The 22,319-nt window shown below is 42.7% G+C and overlaps 1 protein-coding gene across 1 annotated transcript in view; it reads left to right on the top strand.

Moving 5' to 3' along the window:
* LOC309375801 (uncharacterized protein) overlaps positions 1–22,319 on the top strand; it is a gene marked incomplete at its 3' end in the record, with an annotated part of 139,432 nt that overhangs the window by 64,178 nt on the left and 52,935 nt on the right. The window contains exon 2 of the mRNA XM_081921724.1: positions 15,338–17,846. Within this exon, the coding sequence (XP_081777850.1) occupies positions 15,401–17,846 (2,446 nt within the window). The 5' untranslated portion in view covers positions 15,338–15,400. The remainder of the gene's footprint in view (positions 1–15,337; positions 17,847–22,319) is intronic.

Raw genomic sequence — 22,319 nt, 5'->3', positions numbered from 1 at the left:
CTGTAATCTGCATCTACCCAATAAACAACGTGGGGTGGGAGGACAGTGTACCCTTGTGATTGCATTCGAGCTATGTGTGGGAATCTTCCCTTGCAGACAAATAAATGTGTCAGACCAAAACAAAAAGCAAACCACATTCCCGAAACCTAAATTCATTGGCATGTGTGGGATTTCACGTGCAATAAACAAAGGGACTCGATAGGAGAGTTATTTCTGCTATCTAAACAATGAAGAGATAGCCTTGAAGCAGTGATAGAGGGGCATCTCCCTTGAGCAGATCTGACTTCTCTGTAGAACAGATGTCCACTAGGAGTAGCTGCACATTCTTACATGCTTTCATTTCCCCATGGGATTATTTTTTCTCGCTGTTCTTCTGTTCTCTCCTGCCCAACACAACCAATTCAGCCATCCAGAGACGTTTCTTGAGACAACCTTATCCAGATGCTTTTGGACTCTAACTCCCATCAGCCCCAGTGTGATGGGGAAGGTGGAGTCCATACCATACTGGTGGGCACCCAGTTGGGAAAGGTTGCCCTAAGACCTTACAATGTTCTTGTCAACATGCCTGTTCTGCCTTTACACTGGTGTCTTCTTTTTCAGAAATAGCAATTGCACAATAACTTGAAAATGTTAGCCTGCTTAAAGGTAAAGGGACCCCTGACCATTAGGTCCAGTCTTGACCGACTCTGGGGTTGTGGCGCTCATCTCGCTTTATTGGCTGAGGGAGCCGGCATACAGCTTCCGAGTCATGTGGCCAGCATGACTAAGCCGCTTCTGGCGAACCAGAGCAGTGCACGGAAACGCTGTTTACCTTCCCGCCAGAGCGGTACCTATTTATCTACTTGCACTTTGACGTGGTTTCGAACTGCTAGGTTGGCAGGAGCAGGGACCAAGCAACGGGAGCTCGCAGGGATTTGAACCGCCGACCTTCTGATCGGCAAGTCCTAGGCTCTGTGCTTTAACCCACAGTGCCACCCATGTCCTGTTAGCCTGCTTACTCTTTTACAAAGGGAGAGAGAGAGATGACAATGAAATCAATGGTGCACCATTTCCAAAGCCTTTGGCAACATTGGCGGGGTAGCACCTCAGGGGAAGGGCTTTTTGATTTTGTCTTGGTGTCTCAAATCACCAAATGATCACCTGCCCTTCTTTGTGATCCTTCTATTAACCTCTCTTAGTTGAGCCCATCCTAACGGATGAGGGAATTGGGGGTGTTTAGTCTGGAAAAGAGAAGACTGAGAGGTAATCTGATAGCCATCTTCAAATACCTGAAGGGATGTCAAATGGAAGATGGAACAAACTTGTTTTCTGCTGCTCCCAAGTGTAGGACCCAAACCAATAGATTCAAATGAAAAGAAAGGAGATTCTGACTAAATACTAGGAATAGGAAGAACTTCCCAAAGTTAAGAGCTGTTTGACTGTGGAATGGACTCCCTTTGAAGGTAGTGGACTCTCATTCACTGGATTTTTTTCCAACAGAGGTTGGATGGCCACCTGCCAGAGATTATTTAGTTGTGATTCCTGCATTGCAGGGGAACTGGACTAGATGAAGTTTGGGGATTCCTTCCAACGCTACAGTTCTATGACTGTTTGATCATCTTTCCTTCTTTGTGCTCCTCCTATTAGGCCCTCTTGGCTGAGCCCATCCCTCTGGCAAGTTGACTTAACTCTTCTTGGGGAGACAAGGTTCCTCCCCTTCTAATTGTCCCTTACTTCGAAGGGCGGTTGAGCCACACTGGGCCCACAATGAAAACGACTTGGTCCTGCTCCCCGTGCCCAGCGTCAACGTTTTCCCAGTGATTCCGCAGGAGTCAAAAACTCAACAAAGCGCATCGCGGTTGCTGTAAAGAGAACAGGCTGCTCATGTCTGTGACCACTGTATGCAAACCTTGGCATTAGTCACCGCCGGGCTGCCTCTGACAGCCCTGAAGTGAGGGAGATTAATGCGAGGCAGGGGTACTTTATTATTGTCATTCTGTTCTTTCACACTCTGCCTCTGACTTTCAATTTTGCTCCAGAATTAATTGTCTGCTCCTTACAGTATGACTGATGTAGAAGGGTACAAGCAACAGAGGCACCTGGTTCTGGCCTTGACAATCTGAACTCGCGCACAGAAGGATGTATTGTTGCACGGCCACGTTTGTGGACAGACAGGCATCTTTCAGGGGGATCAGCCAACATTTCTTTGGGCTTCAGTCAGGTTTGACTAAAGATTATCCATTTTTTAAAAAAATAGATCCATCCCTCTCCAACACACACACAGAGAGCCCATTTTACTAGTTGCAACAGTAACAAAACACCAGCATCATTATGAAGTGATAGGCCATGACGCTCTCCTCTGTGTTTTTCCTACAGCCCTCATGCAATGGCTTTGCATTCCTAGGCTTTGCATTTTTACGTTGGAGGGGTTGTAAATTAGTAACATAGGCGAGCTCAAATCCCTACCCTCCCTGATTTAAGCATTGTTGGAAGAGCATTATATACAGTATCTCCGACAATAAAAAAAAAAATACATGACTATGTACATCTGTATCATTTACTATTTACAGCCCTTAACAGCGCCAAAGCAAATTACTTTTTAAAAAGTAAGACAAATATTTAAAGATCCCCTATCTAAACGGGAAAGCCTGGCTGTATATCAGGTTTAAGATGATCTGCTGTAAGGAAAGATGAAAGAACATATTTGCCGGGAAATTGAGGCCTGCAATTTTAGGGTAAATATATAAATAAATGAAGAACCCAAGCCTCCTTGCTGTAGGAAGTGTGACATTTTGTTTTTCTTTTTTTAAAAAGCATTAAGCTCTGATCATGCAATCATATAGAACAGGGGTTGCCAATGTGGTGCTTTACAGATGTTTCTGGACTCCGACTCCCATCAGCCTCAGGCATCATGGCCAGTGGTCAGGGATGATGGGAGTTGTAGTCCAACTGCTGGTTGGAAGGCACCACATCAGCTACCTCATGTAGAACACTGAGCTTTAATTGATGAGTTGGAAGCATCCCTAGCACTATTAAATTATTGTCACCACCAATTTCTTTCTTCTAGACTGGGGGGTGAGATCTGGAATAGTGTAGAACTCAGTTTCTCAAACTTTTGACACAAAGGGCTGTCACCAACTATGTTCCAATCACAGTAGACCCATTGAAATTGATGGACCCAAGTTAGTCATATCTGTTCATTTCAGTGTGTGGGAGGGTATTCAACTAAGTTTTACACAGAGTGTACCTATTGAAATTAATAATCATAACTTAGTCAAGTTCATGAATTTCAATGAATCTCAAAGTTAAGAAAAATAACTTGAAGCTAGAAAGTGAGCACCACTGGTCATACTTCTCTGAGCCCCTGATAAAGATTACAAACTTCCAGACAAACCATTAACCATCAATGGTGGCTTTTGCCTCTTCAGAGGTAAGATTGGTGGTGACCAAGAAGAAGACTTTCTTCATGGCGGTGCCCCATTTATGGAAACTGCCCCCCTTTGGCCATCGAATGGTCACCTACTTCATTAGGACTCACCTTCCTTGGAGGATTTTAAGCAGATGTTGGATGGTGATCTGTCATGGATGCTTTACCTGTGATTCCTGTATTGCAGGAGATTGGACTAGGTGAACCTTGGGGAAACCTTCCAGTTCTACAATTCTTCAATTCTATGAATTAAACTGATGTGAACTGGACTCAAGAGGGAAAGGAGTTTTGAATCTATACATTCCAAATAGCTAGGAAGAAAGCAGCAGGTCTGCAAAAGCATCTCAGAAAGGGGCACCAGAAAGGACCACAATAGGATGACATGACATCAGTGTGATGATGACCTCCCCTTCAAATGCATTATCAGGGCAGCTTACCATAAAATATTTTAAAGTATAATGAAGGTGTTTAGCTAAAAATAGCAACTCAATGAAAGCAAATTCGAAATAAATGAAGTTAAAGAGCTTAAAAACCTGGGACAATTGAAAAGTATGCATCTGGTGCTGGAAGAACAACAGAGGGAGCACCACTTAAGGCTCTTGGGGAATAAAGTTTCAAAGCCAGGGTGCCAGCATCAAAAAGGTCCTCTCCGCTGTAGGCACCCCTCACAGTTAAGGCAGCAGGGGAATCAAATAGAAGTATGGCTGATGAGAATCTCACAGTACAGACAGGCAGAGATGGAGATAGGCCATGAGAGGCATTTAAGATCCAGGGCAGATTTTTTAATTGAACCCTAAAAAGGAGTAGGAGCACCCAGTACAACATGCAAATGATGCCAGGTCCCAGTAAGCAGTCTAGAAAAGGGACAAATCAGGCAGCCCCATGGTTTGGAGAAAACTACTAGTCCCTGTGGGGTGCCATGTTTTGTGTGTTGGGGTCTCCAGATCCCTTCATCAGCTGCTGTTTAGGGTTGCCATATTTCACATTTCAACTGCAAAGTTGTTGAACTTTTTTCAGGAAACTAGTTAAGCTTTTTGAGTTGTTTTCTGCTGCTTTTCCCATCAAGTTGCCATACATCCAGGTTTTCCCTGACATTTGCCAATTCGGCATAATCCCCCCCTGAAGCCATTTTTTCACCTGAAACAAGGGCATGTCAGGAATTTTCCTGACGTGTGGCAAGCCTATTGCTGTTGAATCAACTGGCATGCATCAAAATGCAAATTTCACTCATGGATGAAACTGGGACAACTCTAGTTCAGTGTTAGCTTCCAGATAACAATTTAGTTGTGACTAAGAGGACTCTGCCATCTCATGTGGAATATAAGGTTATATGTGGCTTCTTGTCAAGATGGTTGCATATTCTCTTCCCAAATATTGGCCTCTGAGTACCAGTCACAGCAGTTTGTGCCTGGCTTGTTGACTTCCTAGAGACATGTGGTAAGCCATTACGGGGGGGGGGGGAATCTGGACTATAGAAATATAATAATAGAGTTGGAAGGAACTCCAAAGGTCATCTAGTCCAACCCCTGCAATGCAGGAAGCGCCATGAAAAATCCTGACAGACTAAAAACCTCCAATGGGGAGTCCACCACCTTCTAATGGAGTCCATTCCACTGTCTTAGCATCAGAAAGTTCTTCCAAATGTTTATTTGGAATCTCCTTTCTTATCATTTGAATCCACTGGTTTGGGTCCTTCCCTCTGAAGAAGCAGAAAACAAACTTGCTACATCTTCTGCGTGGTAGCCCTTCTGGCTAGGTGGGCCTTTGGTCTAATTCAGAGGTGCTTGTCACTGAAGACACCATTATTGCCACTGAAGAATTAAAAAGCATCACTGAGCTGCCTTGTCACCTCGAATGTCATGATTAACTTACATATTTCATGTAGTTTGGATAGCAATAACAATAGAATGGACAGGAAACATATTAATAGGTGATGTTACTTGATATTAATGTCTCTCTCTCTCTCTCTCTCTCTCTCTCTCTCTCTCTCTCTCTCTTTCTCTCTCCCCTCCCCGCTCTCTTTCTGCAAGGACTTCAAGAACACCTTTCTCAGACACACGGCTTGAATATGCAATAAATCTCTGCAGCTTTATCTCATCCCCAGCTTCAGTATGATCATGGAATTACGTTAAAGGGTACAGAAGGCCAAACTCTCTTCCTAGTGTATACCAGAGAGAAAATTACCACCACTTGAGTCAAGGGAAGATCTAACTTCATCAGATTAATGATTTATCACAGGCGCAATGAGCAAAATCTGAGCAGTTACGGTTGCTTTTTATGGACAGAGACATCTTCCCTCATCTTCCTTTGTACAGACTCCCATCGAGGAGTTGATTGTAGCAATATTTCTCCACTTCCCAGAGTTATCATGAAGAGCCAGATTAGACAATAAGCAGGATGAAGTGGTAAAGCTTTTCTGTAGAGTGAACCACTTGAGGCTGTTGGAGGAGATTGTATATTAAATATGGTGGGTACTAAGATTTTCAGAGTCTACTTTGTGTTTGTTTGTTTTTACTAGAAACTGGGGATCCACCAACTGGACCTTTGTTTGCAAGTTGTATACTTAGAATTTAAGAATTCTAAGTTTTGGCTATCAGAATTGTTTTGGTTATCAGAATTGAGAGGAGCTCACAGTCTTACCACTGGCTACCCTCAACCTTTCTTCCCTATAGCAATATAATTTAGGGTGACTGTCATTCTGTTGCTGGCAATATTTACTTGTTGGAAATCAAAAATCCTTGCTGATCACCCTACAGATCACTCTGAGATATGCCAAATTAGGCTCTACATAGATGCTGCCCCACTTGCAAAACTCCCTCACATACAAATCTAGCCTAGTCATCTCCTTGTTCTATAAGTTTCTACACACTGAGAGTTTTCATACTGCGGGAGCATTTAGTTGTGCAATCTTCTCATACACAGGCAGAAATTTGGAAAGGGATGTGACTTGAGGGCAGAGCATCTGCCTTGCATATAGAAGGCCCCAATTTCAATCCTCAGCATCAATAGAAAGAGCTGGGAGAGATCCCTGTCTGAAATGCTGGGAAGCTGCTGCCAGTCAGTGTAGGTGGGCCCATGGTTCAATTCAGTATAAGACAGCTCTGTATTTTCCTATGTACCTGCAGCCCACAGTGATCCCCATCAGGAAAGCCTTGACCACTTGGATTCTGCTAATTGTCGAGACCAGCCTTAACTCTACCCCTTTTTAAAAGGAAAAGGTGTGCAAGGATAACCCGTTGTAATATCCTTCGAAGCTGACGTTAAGTATTCAACTGTTACTTAAGCAAAGTGTGAGCGATTAAATTAATCAATCTTCCCAGCCATGCACTGAACAGATGTTCAATAAATCCTCCTGCTCACGGTGGGCGAGGGGGAGCAGGAAGTCCACTTTTTAGCTGTCCTTCATCAGTGACATCCCTCAGCCCGTCCTTTCAGTGGGCCTCCTGGGCCACTGTCAAGGCAGTTCTGCTGTGTTGTTTCTTTATTATAAATAACAACAGGCCACCTGGTCTACCTGCAGTACCTGGAAGCTGAGGTTTAATGATCCTTCAGGCTACATCCTCTGCTCTCTCCTGATCCCCGATAATGGGACTGATGGGAACGGCAGAGGAGTGACGGATGGCATTGACAGATGACTCCAGACAAACATGTGCTGACAAGTAGTGAATATGGGGCAGCCTTGCAGAAAGGTCATGATCAAAAGTACTTGCTTGACTTTCAAAGTCCTCCCCCTCCTCCCTATGAAAAACAACGATTCAGGAGCTTTAGTAGGTCTTGGTGGGTGTCGTTGCCCCCTCCTTCCTTCGTTTGATGGTAGGGTTTTGTTTTCTTCGACTCCTCAGGAGAGCCCAAGGTGTTTAAAGCATTGCCTGTCCGTGTCAAAAGAGGGAGGAATCAACACAAGTGTGTTTATACAGCAAGCATTCTCACGGCACATCAACCTGGACGGCTTCAAAAGAGGATTAGAAAAAGCTGTGGAGAAGAGGGCTACTAGTCATGATGGTGAGGCAACAATGCTACTGAATATCAGTTGTTGGAAACCACAGGAGGGAGAGGACAGCAACAGCTGGCAGGCCTCAGGTTCATCATGACTGTCATTATGTCAGTTCTAGTGGAAGGGACTCTCTCAGAGGCAGTGGAGGGAGGTTTTTCAACAGAGGTTTGGTGGCCATCTCTCAGGGATTCTTTAACTGCAATTCCTGCATCGCTTTGGTTTGGGCTAGATGATCCTTGCATCCTTTCCAACCCTACCATTCTACGATTCTGTCATTCTAAACAGGGCATTATAAAAACCTCCCTTCTTCCCAGCTGAGTTCTTCCAAGGAGGGAAACAAATGTGGCCTCCAACAGCAACCCAGTCCTTTTTAGTCACTCATCATTAAGCCAAAGGTGATCCATTTATATATCAGTCCCACCCTGAAAGCCCTCTCATGGTAGCAGCAGCAGCACATGACGACAATGACTCAAGAAGAAGAAGAAGATGGAGCAACATCAGGTCGGATCTCATCTCGGAAACCTTTTTCATCTTAATATCAACTGTGACCAAAATGAGTCGACTGACATTCAAACGTAATTGTTAAAATCCCTCCACCTCAGATATACAACTTCAACCTTTTGAGTGCTGCCATTCCATATATGGACTTTATCCACATTTTAATGAGGCTTTAAAATCTCCGAGATTAAGCTGGTATTTTATGTAGATCTGCCTGCTTTTTATGATATCTTGACATGTTGTACAACATTTGTGACTACATCGATCCTTATAAATTCAGCATCCCCCTCTCCATATATATATATATATATATATATATATATATATATATATATATATTCATGACAAATGCCTCCTTCTATTCCAACCCCCATCCTCTGCATTAAGCACATGGCATTATAACCAGGAGAAGGGTCATATATCTCCCTCGCTTCTTCCTCTATCGCATGTCAATAAACAGGTGGAACTGTAATGTTTGCACATTGGTAGGCAACTTATGGCTATGTTCTGCCTCCACTGGCAGAGGCACTACGGCTCTGAATGCTGGTTGCCTGAAATCACAAGTAGAGAAATTGCAGGTTCTGCTTCCAAGGCTTCCCATTGTGGCATTTGACTTGCCACTAGGAGAACAGGATGCTGGACTAGACGGGCCATTAGCCTGATCCAGCAGAGCTCTGATCTTGCTTGAGGGCTTCCCAGTACATTGTCAGCAATATGATGACAAGTTTTGGGGTGACCAAAGGTGCTGTTTCTCTCATTAAAAAATAATAATAATCTTGCACAGTTGCCAGGTTTCTCTAGCAGTCACCTTGCAAGCCTCTCTATGGTTGATATGAGGAACCTTTGGCCCTCCAGATGTTGCTGAACTACCACTCCCATCATCCCCAGCAAGTGTGCCCAATGGCCAGGGATAATGGGAGATGTAGTCCAGCAACATAGCAAAGGCCCAAGTTTCCCCACACCTGCTCTATAACCTGCCAGCTACATTCCCTTCCAGAACCAGAAACTCAGCTAGAAGGCTGCAAAGACAGTGCTGTGTGGAAGCCCTACAAAGTCTTTCCCCTCCATCCTCCCTAATCACAGAATCAAAGTGAGGAAATCAAATCCTCATTCAGCTCACGTGTAGCCTCCCTGTGCTTCTTTTTACTTTTTAAGTTCAGAGAAAAGGTGAGTAAGATAGAAGTTCATAAAATTGTGCATGGCATAGAAAAAGTGAAAAGAATAAAGTTTTCCTTCTTCTCTCCTAACACTGGAAATTGTGGGCATCCAATGAAACTGATTTGGGGTAGGTGAAAGAAAGTAGTTCTCCATGTAACGCACAGTTAAACTATGGAACTCACTCCCACAGGAGGCAATGGTGACCACCAATCTAGATGACTTTAAAAGAGGATTAGACAAATTCATTGAGGAGAAGGGTACTGGTGGCTACTAGCCATGGAGGCTATGCTCTGCCCCTGTATAGAAGGCTCTTGTGGTTTCCAGAAACTAATATTTAGAAGCATTAATGCCTTTGGCACTGGGGGCAGAGCATAGCCTCCATGGCTAGTAGCCACCAATAACCTTCTCCTCAATGAATTTGTCTAAGAGAAGGCTCTTGTGGTTGGGTCCCTCTTGTGTGTTACCTACAGCAGCTGTTTAGCCACCGTGAGAAGAGGATGATGGACATGATGGGCCCTTGGCCTGAACCAGCAGGTTCTCATGTTTTAATGCTTTCCAACTAGGGATGGAAGGATCTGTCTATTTCAGTTCTCTCAACTTCTCATTATCCATTCTTATGTTCAGTTCTCTACATTTCTGCATCATGCGTGATTTTTTTAAAAAATCCTCTGAAAATTCACCTGCAGTTTAAATTGGATTTCTCCTGATAAACTTATTAGTTTTGACTAATATACTTTTTTTTTGCAAGCATTTTGCTCTGATATAATGCATTTTTGTATGTCATATCTGCAGATTTATTTATTTTTATGCACCCTTTCCCCTAATATAAGCACATTTGTAAAATTGGTTGGGGAACTGCAAAATTCACAGGTAAGTGAATAGCTCTGTTTTAGTTTTGGTAAGTGTCGATTGTTAGAATCGGCTTTAAATGTGAATTGAACTGAATTTCTATCCAATCCCTACATACAGTACTAGAATTTGGGACACCCAGCAAAACTGTAATATAATACATTTTTATGCTACTTTTGCAAATATATATATTGCAAATATATCTATCTATATCTATATCTATCTATATCTATATCTATATCTATATCTATATCTATATCTATATCTATATCTATATCTATATCTATATCTATATCTATCTATATCTATCTATCTATACACATTCTTATGCTCAATTTCCCAGAATATATGTATATATACAAATTTGATAGGATAGCTGTATTTCAGTTCACATATTGTAATGGCAAGTATGCATCTGGTAGATTCTGGTAGAGTGTCAAACTAAGATCTGAGAGGTAAAGGTAAAGGGACCCCTGACCGTTAAGTCCAGTCGTGGACGACTCTGGGGTTGCGGCGCTCATCTCGCTTTACTGGCCGAGGGAGCCGGCGTTTGTCTGCAGACAGCTTCCAGGTCATGTGGCCAGCATGACTAAGCCACTTCTGGCGAAACCAGAGCAACACACCGAAACGCTGTTTACCTTCCCACCAGAGCGGTACCTATTTATCTACTTGCTATTTGACGTGCTTTCAAACTGCTAGGTTGGCAGGAGCAGGGACCGAGCAACGAGAGCTCACCCCATCATGGGGATTCAAACCGCTGACCTTCTGATCAGCAAGCCCAAGGCTCAGTGGTTTAGACTACAGAGCCACCTGCATCCCCATAGATCTGAGAGATCAGGGTTCAAATCCCCAATTGACCATGAAACTTGTTGTGTAACCTTGGGTCATTGTTGTAGGTGAGAACAAATTAAATAAGGAGGGGAGAACGAAGTATGCCAGCTTGAGTGAAAAGGTGGGATACAAATGCTTGATACAAACACAATGCAACGAAATAAAATGAAGAATGCAATAAATGCATTAAAATGCGAACTGAATGGATTTTTCTCCTACCTGCCCCACCCCTCACAAGGGCAAGCATTGGGCTAATGTTGTATCAATCTAAAATATGCCTCCAATCCCAACTCTAGACAAGGCTGCATGGATTCATCCTGCAGTGTTTCCTCTAATGTACACTTTCAGCTTAGCGGGGAGGTGGGGGGGATGGCAAGGAAGAGGAAAGAAAAATGACAACTCCTATGTGGAGAAAACCATGTGGTTCTCTCACACCTGGGACAGTTATACATCTTCATGCCCTCTTCTCCGCTCAAACGCAGAAACAAGCCTTCCCTGTGATTTTTTTCCTGCTGTTTCGTGCTTTTAATCTGAAACAAATGATTGCAAATGGGGAGTGGGGTGCATTGAAAGTGGGGGTGGGGAGGGAGAGAAAAGCATTATCACCTTGGCGGAACATCAGGAGTATTAAAAGAGAGAGAGAGAGAGGAAGGAAGAAGAAGAAGAAAAGGGTCTATGGGCAAATTCATCTTCCACTGCTACAATCAATCTCTCACCTAAAGAAATACACAATAACTAGGCAGGAAAGGTTTAAGATTTATAGCCCAGAAACATCTACACTGACCAGCATATACCTTAGCCTCCTTGGCTTGCCTCCTTGCTGGAATGGCTCTTTCGAACAGTTACAATGATATACTGTCTCTCCCTACTGTTTTACAAGTACATTAGCTTTATTTAATGAGATCTCTGAGTAATTTAACAGATGTATATAGGACATAAGACTAGGAAAACTCTTGCTACTCGAAGACTTTTGCCAAAGCAGCTCATCTGCGTCACGACGCCTCGGTATAATGTTATTGGGATTTGGGGGGAGGTTTTTTAAAATAAAAAATAAAAAAATGAGGCTTTAAATGGATGGATCATATCTATAATTGGCAACAACACTCGTATGCCCACAGTTACTTGTTACTATACTGGACTGATTCATCTCCTCCCTTAAATAGGATAAACGCAAGGAGTGGAGTGGGTTATGTTATATATAGAGAGAGAGATTCCAGGAGGAAGACTGTATTTCCTCTTCACCTTTATGTCAACCATTTTCATTTTAAGAATTTATACCTCGCTTGTCTGGTGATCGGAAATGAATAAATAAAAAACAATAAAGCCAATAGACTGGCAAGAATCATATATATATATATATATATATGCAGGTTTAGGTGTCCTCGGGTGTCTTCCCGTGTAAAAGTTGGGGTGTCTAGGCGACGTTTCGACGAGGTCTCACTCGTCATCTTCAGGCTGGTGCTTTCGGCTTCTTGTTACTGGAACAGAGCAGGATCTCAGTGTTTGAGTTCCTATAAATACTGTTGAGGGGGTGTGGTGTATAGCCTCCAATGTTCTGGGCAGAGAGGAAGTTCCCAGGCTAGTGTGCCTTTTCTTCTTTTGTTCCTTAATTACTTGAGGGATATCTTGAGTGATTTCTTGAGTGATATCCTGAGTACCACTTAGGTGGGTCATTAGGTGTGGATTAGTTGCTAAAGTCTTTGTGTCTTGACCTCTTGAACTTTGTGAAGAGTTTTTCTGAGAAGATGGCTGTACTGCACTTAGTTGTGCTCTGGCTTGGCTTCGTGTATAGGGGCAAGCTGTGGTTTTGTGGCCTGTGTCAGCCAGATCTGTGTAGGGATTGCAGGGGGGTGCAGCATCCGGAGGTGCCACCATGGTTTGGCTACTGGATGGTGTCTGTAATTTATCTGTGGCGAGGGTCTGGGTTTGGGTCTGGTGTGGTTGGTTGGTGATGGCGTTCTGTGTGCCTCTGGATCTGGTGTCAGTTTTTGTGGGGAGGGCTAATTTCCAGATGTCTGGCAAGCGGGATGTGTCGTCACGCTTGTTCATGTTGTGAGGGTGTTTCTCTATCTCGATGGCTTCCATGATTATTCTCTTGTGGTGATGTTCCATGTTAAAGAGCAATTTGGAATCTGCAAAATTAATTTCGTGTCCTGTTTCTTTCATGTGTTGGAAAAGAGAGGAAGTTTTTTCTTCTTTTTTGACGGCATTCTTGTGTTCTGCGATACGTGCATTTATTCGTCTGTTTGTTTGTCCAATGTACGTGGCTGGGCAGACTTTGCAGGGTATTTCATAGACCCCTTGGTTTTCCAACTGGATTTTATCCTTGGGGTTTCTGAGGATATTGGCTATTTTTTGGTTGGTGCAAAAGGCTGTTTTGATATTGTGTTTATGGAGGATTTTGCTAATTTTATCTGTAGTGCCCTTGATATAAGGAAGGAGGGCCATGCCATTGTTTTCTTCTGTGTCTTGGTTTTTGGGGGGTGTTTCTTTTTGGATTAGCTTCGTAACCCTGTTTTGCTGGTATCCATTGGCAATTAACACATTTGAGAGATTCTGTAACTCAGTTGTCAAGTGGTCTTTGTCAGCCAGGCGTTTGGTTCTGGAGATGAGAGTCTTGGCTACGGAGTTTATTTGTGCAGGGTGGTGGTGTGATTGTGCATGTAAGTAGCGGTTGGTGTGTGTTTTTTTCCGGTAGATAGTGTGTCCTAGGGAGCCATCAGGTTTTTTGTAGATTAGGACGTCAAGGAAGGGAAGTTGGTTGTTGGCTTCTATTTCCATAGTGAATTGTATTTTGGGGTGTAGGCTGTTGAGATGTGTGAGGAAGCTATCCAGTTTTTCCTTCCCGTGTGGCCAAATTACAAAGGTGTCGTCAACATATCTGAGCCAAAGTTTGGGTTTGTGTTCTGACTTGTCTAAGGCATTGGTTTCAAAGTGTTCCATGTACAGGTTTGCGATGACCGGTGAGAGGGGTGATCCCATAGGTGCTCCTTCTATCTGTTTGTATCTTTGTCCATTGTGGATGAAGTACGTGTTGGTTAGGCAGTGGTTGGTCAGGTCCAAGATGTATTCGGGGGGATTGTATTTGTTTTGAATGGCTGTCAAGGCTTCATTAATGGGCACTTGTGTGAAGAGAGATACAACATCGAAGCTCACAAGTAGGTCATTAGGATGTAGGTTTTGCTTCTTTATTGTTTCTATGAACTGGAAGGAGTTTGGAACGTGTGAAGAGATGGATTCTGCATAGGGCTGAAGTTGCTTGGCGAGAAATTTAGCGAGATTTTGTAGAGGTGAGCCTATGGAGCTGACTATTGGTCTGAGTGGTGTTCCTTCTTTATGTATCTTGGGGAGGCCGTAGAGTTTGGGGCATCTGGATGATTTTTCTCTGGGGATGATTCTTAGCTGGATTTCTTCACTGATAGGAGAGGCTTTTATTTTGGATTTGGTGGTTTTTTCCAGATAGGTGGTGGGATCTGTTTTTATAGGTTGGTAGGTAGGATCTTGGAGTAGATTTGATAGTTTTGCTTGGTAGTCCGATGTGTTCATCACAACAGTGGCATTACCTTTGTCTGCTGGGAGAATGATTATGTTGTTGTCTTTCCTCAGGTTGGTGAGTGCTTTCTGTTCTTCTTTGTGTAAATTGCTTCTGGGTGGTTTGCTGGAGCAGAGGATGTTGGTGACTTCAAGTCTGATTTTATTGGCTTCATCTGGGTTGATTTTGGTTAGGCTAGCTTCGACTCCGCATATGATGTTTTCCGTGGGGATGCGTCTCGGGGCGACTGCAAAGTTGAAACCTTTGGAGAGTACTTTGGTTTCAGTTGTGGTGAGGATCCTGTCTGATATGTTATGTACTGTTTGTTTCATGGGTTGTTGTGGAGGGTGGCTGGGCTTCTGGCGTTTCTCTAGTTTGTGGAGTTTGTTGGTGTGTGTGTCTGTCTTATGTGAGGTCTCCGTTTCAGCTCTCCAGACGGCTAGTTGTTTGCATTTGTCCCAGAGTGCAGGGTGGATTTTGTTACAGAGTTTGAGGTGAAGAGTGAGCAGATCTTTGTTGGTTTGGTTTAGTAGGTATCTTTTCTTGTGTAGTTCGTTTCTGATTAGGGATAGTTCAGTTCGTTTCAGGATCCTTTCGGTAGCTGGGGTTTTAGAATGGAATTTAAGTTGGAAGCATGTGGGAATTAAGTTGTTGTCTCGGCAGTTGCGTAGGAACAAGAGATCACATAAGATGGTGGCTCTTCGGACTTCTAGTTTCTCGTAAGTTCTTGTCAGCTGCAATCCCTACACAGATCTGGCTGACACAGGCCACAAAACCACAGCTCGCCCCTATACACGAAGCCAAGCCAGAGCACAACTAAGTGCAGTACAGCCATCTTCTCAGAAAAACTCTTCACAAAGTTCAAGAGGTCAAGACACAAAGACTTTAGCAACTAATCCACACCTAATGACCCACCTAAGTGGTACTCAGGATATCACTCAAGAAATCACTCAAGATATCCCTCAAGTAATTAAGGAACAAAAGAAGAAAAGGCACACTAGCCTGGGAACTTCCTCTCTGCCCAGAACATTGGAGGCTATACACCACACCCCCTCAACAGTATTTATAGGAACTCAAACACTGAGATCCTGCTCTGTTCCAGTAACAAGAAGCCGAAAGCACCAGCCTGAAGATGACGAGTGAGACCTCGTCGAAACGTCGCCTGGACACCCCAACTTTTACACGGGAAGACACCCGAGGACACCAAAACCTGCATTCCTGTACCCGTGAAAATCTACGAAAGCAAATATCTCACCTCTACGGGGAGGAAACCTTCCAGCTGACAAGAACTTACGAGAAACTCGAAGTCCGAAGAGCCACCATCTTATGTGATCTCTTGTTCCTACGCAACTGCCGAGACAACAACTTAATTCCCACATGCTTCCAACTTAAATTCCATTCTAAAACCCCAGCTACCGAAAGGATCCTGAAACGAACTGAACTATCCCTAATCAGAAACGAACTACACAAGAAAAGATACCTACTAAACCAAACCAACAAAGATCTGCTCACTCTTCACCTCAAACTCTGTAACAAAATCCACCCTGCACTCTGGGACAAATGCAAACAACTAGCCGTCTGGAGAGCTGAAACGGAGACCTCACATAAGACAGACACACACACCAACAAACTCCACAAACTAGAGAAACGCCAGAAGCCCAGCCACCCTCCACAACAACCCATGAAACAAACAGTACATAACATATCAGACAGGATCCTCACCACAACTGAAACCAAAGTACTCTCCAAAGGTTTCAACTTTGCAGTCGCCCCGAGACGCATCCCCACGGAAAACATCATATGCGGAGTCGAAGCTAGCCTAACCAAAATCAACCCAGATGAAGCCAATAAAATCAGACTTGAAGTCACCAACATCCTCTGCTCCAGCAAACCACCCAGAAGCAATTTACACAAAGAAGAACAGAAAGCACTCACCAACCTGAGGAAAGACAACAACATAATCATTCTCCCAGCAGACAAAGGTAATGCCACTGTTGTGATGAACACATCGGACTACCAAGCAAAACTATCAAATCTACTCCAAGATCCTACCTACCAACCTATAAAAACAGATCCCACCACCTATCTGGAAAAAACCACCAAATCCAAAATAAAAGCCTCTCCTATCAGTGAAGAAATCCAGCTAAGAATCATCCCCAGAGAAAAATCATCCAGATGCCCCAAACTCTACGGCCTCCCCAAGATACATAAAGAAGGAACACCACTCAGACCAATAGTCAGCTCCATAGGCTCACCTCTACAAAATCTCGCTAAATTTCTCGCCAAGCAACTTCAGCCCTATGCAGAATCCATCTCTTCACACGTTCCAAACTCCTTCCAGTTCATAGAAACAATAAAGAAGCAAAACCTACATCCTAATGACCTACTTGTGAGCTTCGATGTTGTATCTCTCTTCACACAAGTGCCCATTAATGAAGCCTTGACAGCCATTCAAAACAAATACAATCCCCCCGAATACATCTTGGACCTGACCAACCACTGCCTAACCAACACGTACTTCATCCACAATGGACAAAGATACAAACAGATAGAAGGAGCACCTATGGGATCACCCCTCTCACCGGTCATCGCAAACCTGTACATGGAACACTTTGAAACCAATGCCTTAGACAAGTCAGAACACAAACCCAAACTTTGGCTCAGATATGTTGACGACACCTTTGTAATTTGGCCACACGGGAAGGAAAAACTGGATAGCTTCCTCACACATCTCAACAGCCTACACCCCAAAATACAATTCACTATGGAAATAGAAGCCAACAACCAACTTCCCTTCCTTGACGTCCTAATCTACAAAAAACCTGATGGCTCCCTAGGACACACTATCTACCGGAAAAAAACACACACCAACCGCTACTTACATGCACAATCACACCACCACCCTGCACAAATAAACTCCGTAGCCAAGACTCTCATCTCCAGAACCAAACGCCTGGCTGACAAAGACCACTTGACAACTGAGTTACAGAATCTCTCAAATGTGTTAATTGCCAATGGATACCAGCAAAACAGGGTTACGAAGCTAATCCAAAAAGAAACACCCCCCAAAAACCAAGACACAGAAGAAAACAATGGCATGGCCCTCCTTCCTTATATCAAGGGCACTACAGATAAAATTAGCAAAATCCTCCATAAACACAATATCAAAACAGCCTTTTGCACCAACCAAAAAATAGCCAATATCCTCAGAAACCCCAAGGATAAAATCCAGTTGGAAAACCAAGGGGTCTATGAAATACCCTGCAAAGTCTGCCCAGCCACGTACATTGGACAAACAAACAGACGAATAAATGCACGTATCGCAGAACACAAGAATGCCGTCAAAAAAGAAGAAAAAACTTCCTCTCTTTTCCAACACATGAAAGAAACAGGACACGAAATTAATTTTGCAGATTCCAAATTGCTCTTTAACATGGAACATCACCACAAGAGAATAATCATGGAAGCCATCGAGATAGAGAAACACCCTCACAACATGAACAAGCGTGACGACACATCCCGCTTGCCAGACATCTGGAAATTAGCCCTCCCCACAAAAACTGACACCAGATCCAGAGGCACACAGAACGCCATCACCAACCAACCACACCAGACCCAAACCCAGACCCTCGCCACAGATAAATTACAGACACCATCCAGTAGCCAAACCATGGTGGCACCTCCGGATGCTGCACCCCCCTGCAATCCCTACACAGATCTGGCTGACACAGGCCACAAAACCACAGCTTGCCCCTATACACGAAGCCAAGCCAGAGCACAACTAAGTGCAGTACAGCCATCTTCTCAGAAAAACTCTTCACAAAGTTCAAGAGGTCAAGACACAAAGACTTTAGCAACTAATCCACACCTAATGACCCACCTAAGTGGTACTCAGGATATCACTCAAGAAATCACTCAAGATATCCCTCAAGTAATTAAGGAACAAAAGAAGAAAAGGCACACTAGCCTGGGAACTTCCTCTCTGCCCAGAACATTGGAGGCTATACACCACACCCCCTCAACAGTATTTATAGGAACTCAAACACTGAGATCCTGCTCTGTTCCAGTAACAAGAAGCCGAAAGCACCAGCCTGAAGATGACGAGTGAGACCTCGTCGAAACGTCGCCTGGACACCCCAACTTTTACATGGGAAGACACCCGAGGACACCAAAACCTGCATTCCTGTACCCGTGAAAATCTACGAAAGCATATATATATATATATATATATATATATATATATATATATATATATATATATATATATATATGGGTGTCCCCCAATTGTAGGGTTTCAAACTGGAACTTAGAAATCTTTGGGGTTGTTTCTTTTCTTTCTTTAGTAACAAGAAACAGTCAATAATTGCTGCAAATGTTGATAGCGATGCTTCTTACCTTTCTGAGGATTCTTCTGTTTCTAGGTATGAAGGTAATCTGATTGGCAGGCAGGTATTTAAAAAGGTATTAGAAGGAAATGACAATGGTAATAAATTCAGATTACTAATTAATGACACAGGGAAATGGAATCCAGACTACCTTCTCTATTTTTTCACTGAACACAGACATGCACACACAAAATGAAAGGGGATTCACTTTTGTACAAGAAGCAGGCTGGACAATCTTTATTCCCACATATGTGGATATGATTGTAGAACAAAGACCCCATAGAACATAAGTTGCAATTCCCTTGTATACACTTCTTGAAATTAATTCCTCTAAGTGCATCTACTGCTGTAGATTCAACAAATGACTGCAGTGGTGAGGGGGGGGGGGTCAGCAATTCCAAATTTCTCCTATGGTGCTAATTGAAATCAGCTCCCTCCCTCCCTCCCCCCCCTCTCTCTCTCTCAGTAAGTAATGTATAGTCTCATTAAACACAGGATTTGTTTCAGTTTATAAATGTATTTGTTATATAAAACCCTTTTTCTAGGAAGCCTAAAAGAGAGGGGGGGAGAGACAGAGGGAGCCATATTTACTATTCCAGCAAAGTGCTCAGTGTCCTCTTAGCTTCCAGGATATTGTGTTAACCTTGAATTAGACCATAAACTACAGTCACAGCACATTTATGTATTTTTCCTCCCCCCTCTAAAAAAAAAAAAAAAATCAGGGTGTTCTCAACATGATTGATTGCATGTTTGGAAGAGGATTCGATGCACTTCCTGATCTAGAGTTTAGTGTGAGTTTAAAGAATATGTATTATATCCTGCACCCTACCTATTGTTGGTGATTAACTAATGGGACCAGGGCTATTGGGGAAAGCAGGGATGGACAACCTGTGGTCCTATTGATGCTGTTGGACTTCAATTCCCAATTCCCATCAGCCCCAAGCCTGCACGGCAAATCTCAGAGGATGGTGGGAACTGCAGTCCAACAACATCTGAAAGGCCAGCCCTCGTGCAGAAGCAAATGATGCAGTAAACTTTCTGCAGCTAAGCAGGTCTGGAGTTAACCTAGATGGGAGACCACTGGGATAGGGGACCATTCCTGGAAGAATTCATACAGTCCACCGTCTTAACTCATGGGATTTCCTGCTATCAGATGTAGTGATGACCACCAACATGGATGGCTTTAAAAGGGAATTAGATAAACTCATGAAAGATAAGGCCATTAGCGGATACTAGACTGAATACTATTTGCTTTATGCTGAATGGTATGTCTGAATCCCAGGAGACTGCTAGGATGTTTAGGTCCTGCTTGTGGTCTTACTGGAGACATCTATCTGGTTCCCTACTGTGGGTAATAGGATGCTAAACTAAACAGGTCCTTGGTCTCAACCAACAGGAACCTTACATGGCCAGGAGAACTATTTAATGAAAGTGTAATATGGATATAGATGCAATAAGCATATTAGATCAGATAATGTTTTTTAAAGTTCCAACTAAGACTGTCCCTCCTCCAAAAAAACCAAAAAAACCCACCCACTTTCATTTTAATTGATGGCAATGCCAATTTTATCCATGGATAGGAATAGGGTAGAAATTCACTGAGGTTAGCATTTAAAGAAGAATTTGCCATATCCACACTTTCTGAAACAATATCCAAACTGAAACATTTTGCACTTCTCTGAATTTTGCAATGCACTTGTGCAGACATGTAACAGGTACAAAATACAAAATACATATACTGTGCTTGTCCTTTAAAATACCTGTATTAGTGAAAATAGCATAAAAAATTGTATTGTATGGAAAATTATAATAGTAAGTTAAAATTACATATAAAATGTGTTTATTAGGATAAATTCATTTTAAAATGCTGAGAAATTATCTTGGGGATTTCTTTCTCCTTTTTTTTATCAAATTGCTGGAGCGATGTGTAGAACTAAATTTAGGGTTGGAAATATAAGAAACTCAGAGAACCAAAATGAATGCATCTCTAGCCATGAAACATGTCAAATTATAAACCCAAATCCGAAACCCCAAATCCAAATGAATAACATCTGAGAAGGATGGGGATAAAAGGAAGAGGAGAGATTTTGAGGGTGTGATGGCAGAGTCCATATTCATTGCCCGAAATTTCTTTCCTTGAGAGCTATGCATTAAGTTATATTTGTTTAATGAGAATGACACCGGAAAGATGTATAGAACATGTCAGATACCCAGTTCCAAGGCGTTCTGGGAAAAAGATAACATCAGGAAAATCTGGCCACTCACTTTGTCTTGTAGCCAGACTTCTCTATCTACTGGTTCTTCAGGGGATTATAAATGAGAGGGCAGAAGGAACAAGGAGCAGAATAATGAAAATACACACACACAAAGAAAAATTATAACATTGCAGAGCAAAGTAAAGCCAGATTTATTGACCTCACAACTACATAATCAAGCAAAAGTTATCACTGCAGAAAACTTTTAAGCAAGGCGAATGATCTTAAATAACAAGGGAGTGCGATGAAATTTACGGCACTTTTAAGATATGCAAATTGAATGCAAGGTATAGACATAAGGGTAATTAATTGTAAATCTAAGAATAATGTTTCTTTGTCAGGGCTGTCTCAATGTTGCGGAATACATTCTAATGTGCCTTAACTCTGAACATTTCTTAACTACGGGTCTAATTATAAGATGTTCAGAATTTCAAAATAGCAGTTATTCTTATCATTTAATATAGCCATGGTAAAGTTCCTTAACAGAATTTACTGATTACATGAAAATATTTTAATTTTCAGGGATAAAAGCGCCTGTGTAAAAGTCCAGCCACTTGGAGGGAGAGGGTGTTCTTTAGAAATAATAGGATTCAAAAGAGCTATCTTTTCCCTCCCCACAAAAAAAAAACTAAAGGAAAAAGAGAGAAGTAGTAAAGACTCCCACCATATTCCATATGTTCCATATTTAAAAGTCATAATATTAGCTCGCTGTTTGTATGCGCCATAATGGTACAAAATATAATTATATGGTTCCATTATTTACTCCACATTCCATATATTTTTTGGCAAGCCATTCACGTTACAATAATTAAGGTCAACATTTCCATTATAAGCGAGCCATAAAAATTCACTCACTTGTTTTTAAACCTGGACATAAAACCATGTAGTCTGAAAGAAAATTGATACAAACTTATGTGGTGTGCAAAAAAATTGCACACAGGGACGGCACATTCCAGTGCAGTTCATCTTCAGACATTCAGGGACGGTCCCAGAGCTCATGGCACCCCCACTGAGATGCATCTAAGACACTGTTTTTTTATTTCTTCAACTCTTCAATATGATTTTTATTGCATTTGGAGTCTGTTTGACTTACTTATGTGTCCTATAGACCTCCATGTAAATCTGTATTTTATATATGGTCCAGGACAGGTTTGGTGGACCTCCAGCCTGTGAGTCAGTCCTAGCTCACTAGGGAGGTCCAAGTTAGCCCACTTCCCCCAAATCACGCCCACCTGCTGACATCACTTGTGATGTCATCTGATGGACAGGAAGGCAGGGTGATCTCCGGTGATGACTGCACATGCCTGTTCTCTCTCTTGTATACCTAGTTCTTGTATGGCGTAATGGTTAGAGTGCTGGACTAGAACCTGGGAGACCAGGGTTCCAATCCTCACTCCTCCACGAAGCTCAC

This window comes from Podarcis melisellensis, assembly GCF_964234715.1.
Source record: "Podarcis melisellensis genome assembly, chromosome: 8".
NCBI classification, from domain to species: Eukaryota; Metazoa; Chordata; class Lepidosauria; order Squamata; family Lacertidae; genus Podarcis; species Podarcis melisellensis.
Note: the sequence above shows the minus strand (reverse complement) of the source record. Positions and strands in the feature narration are given on the sequence as shown.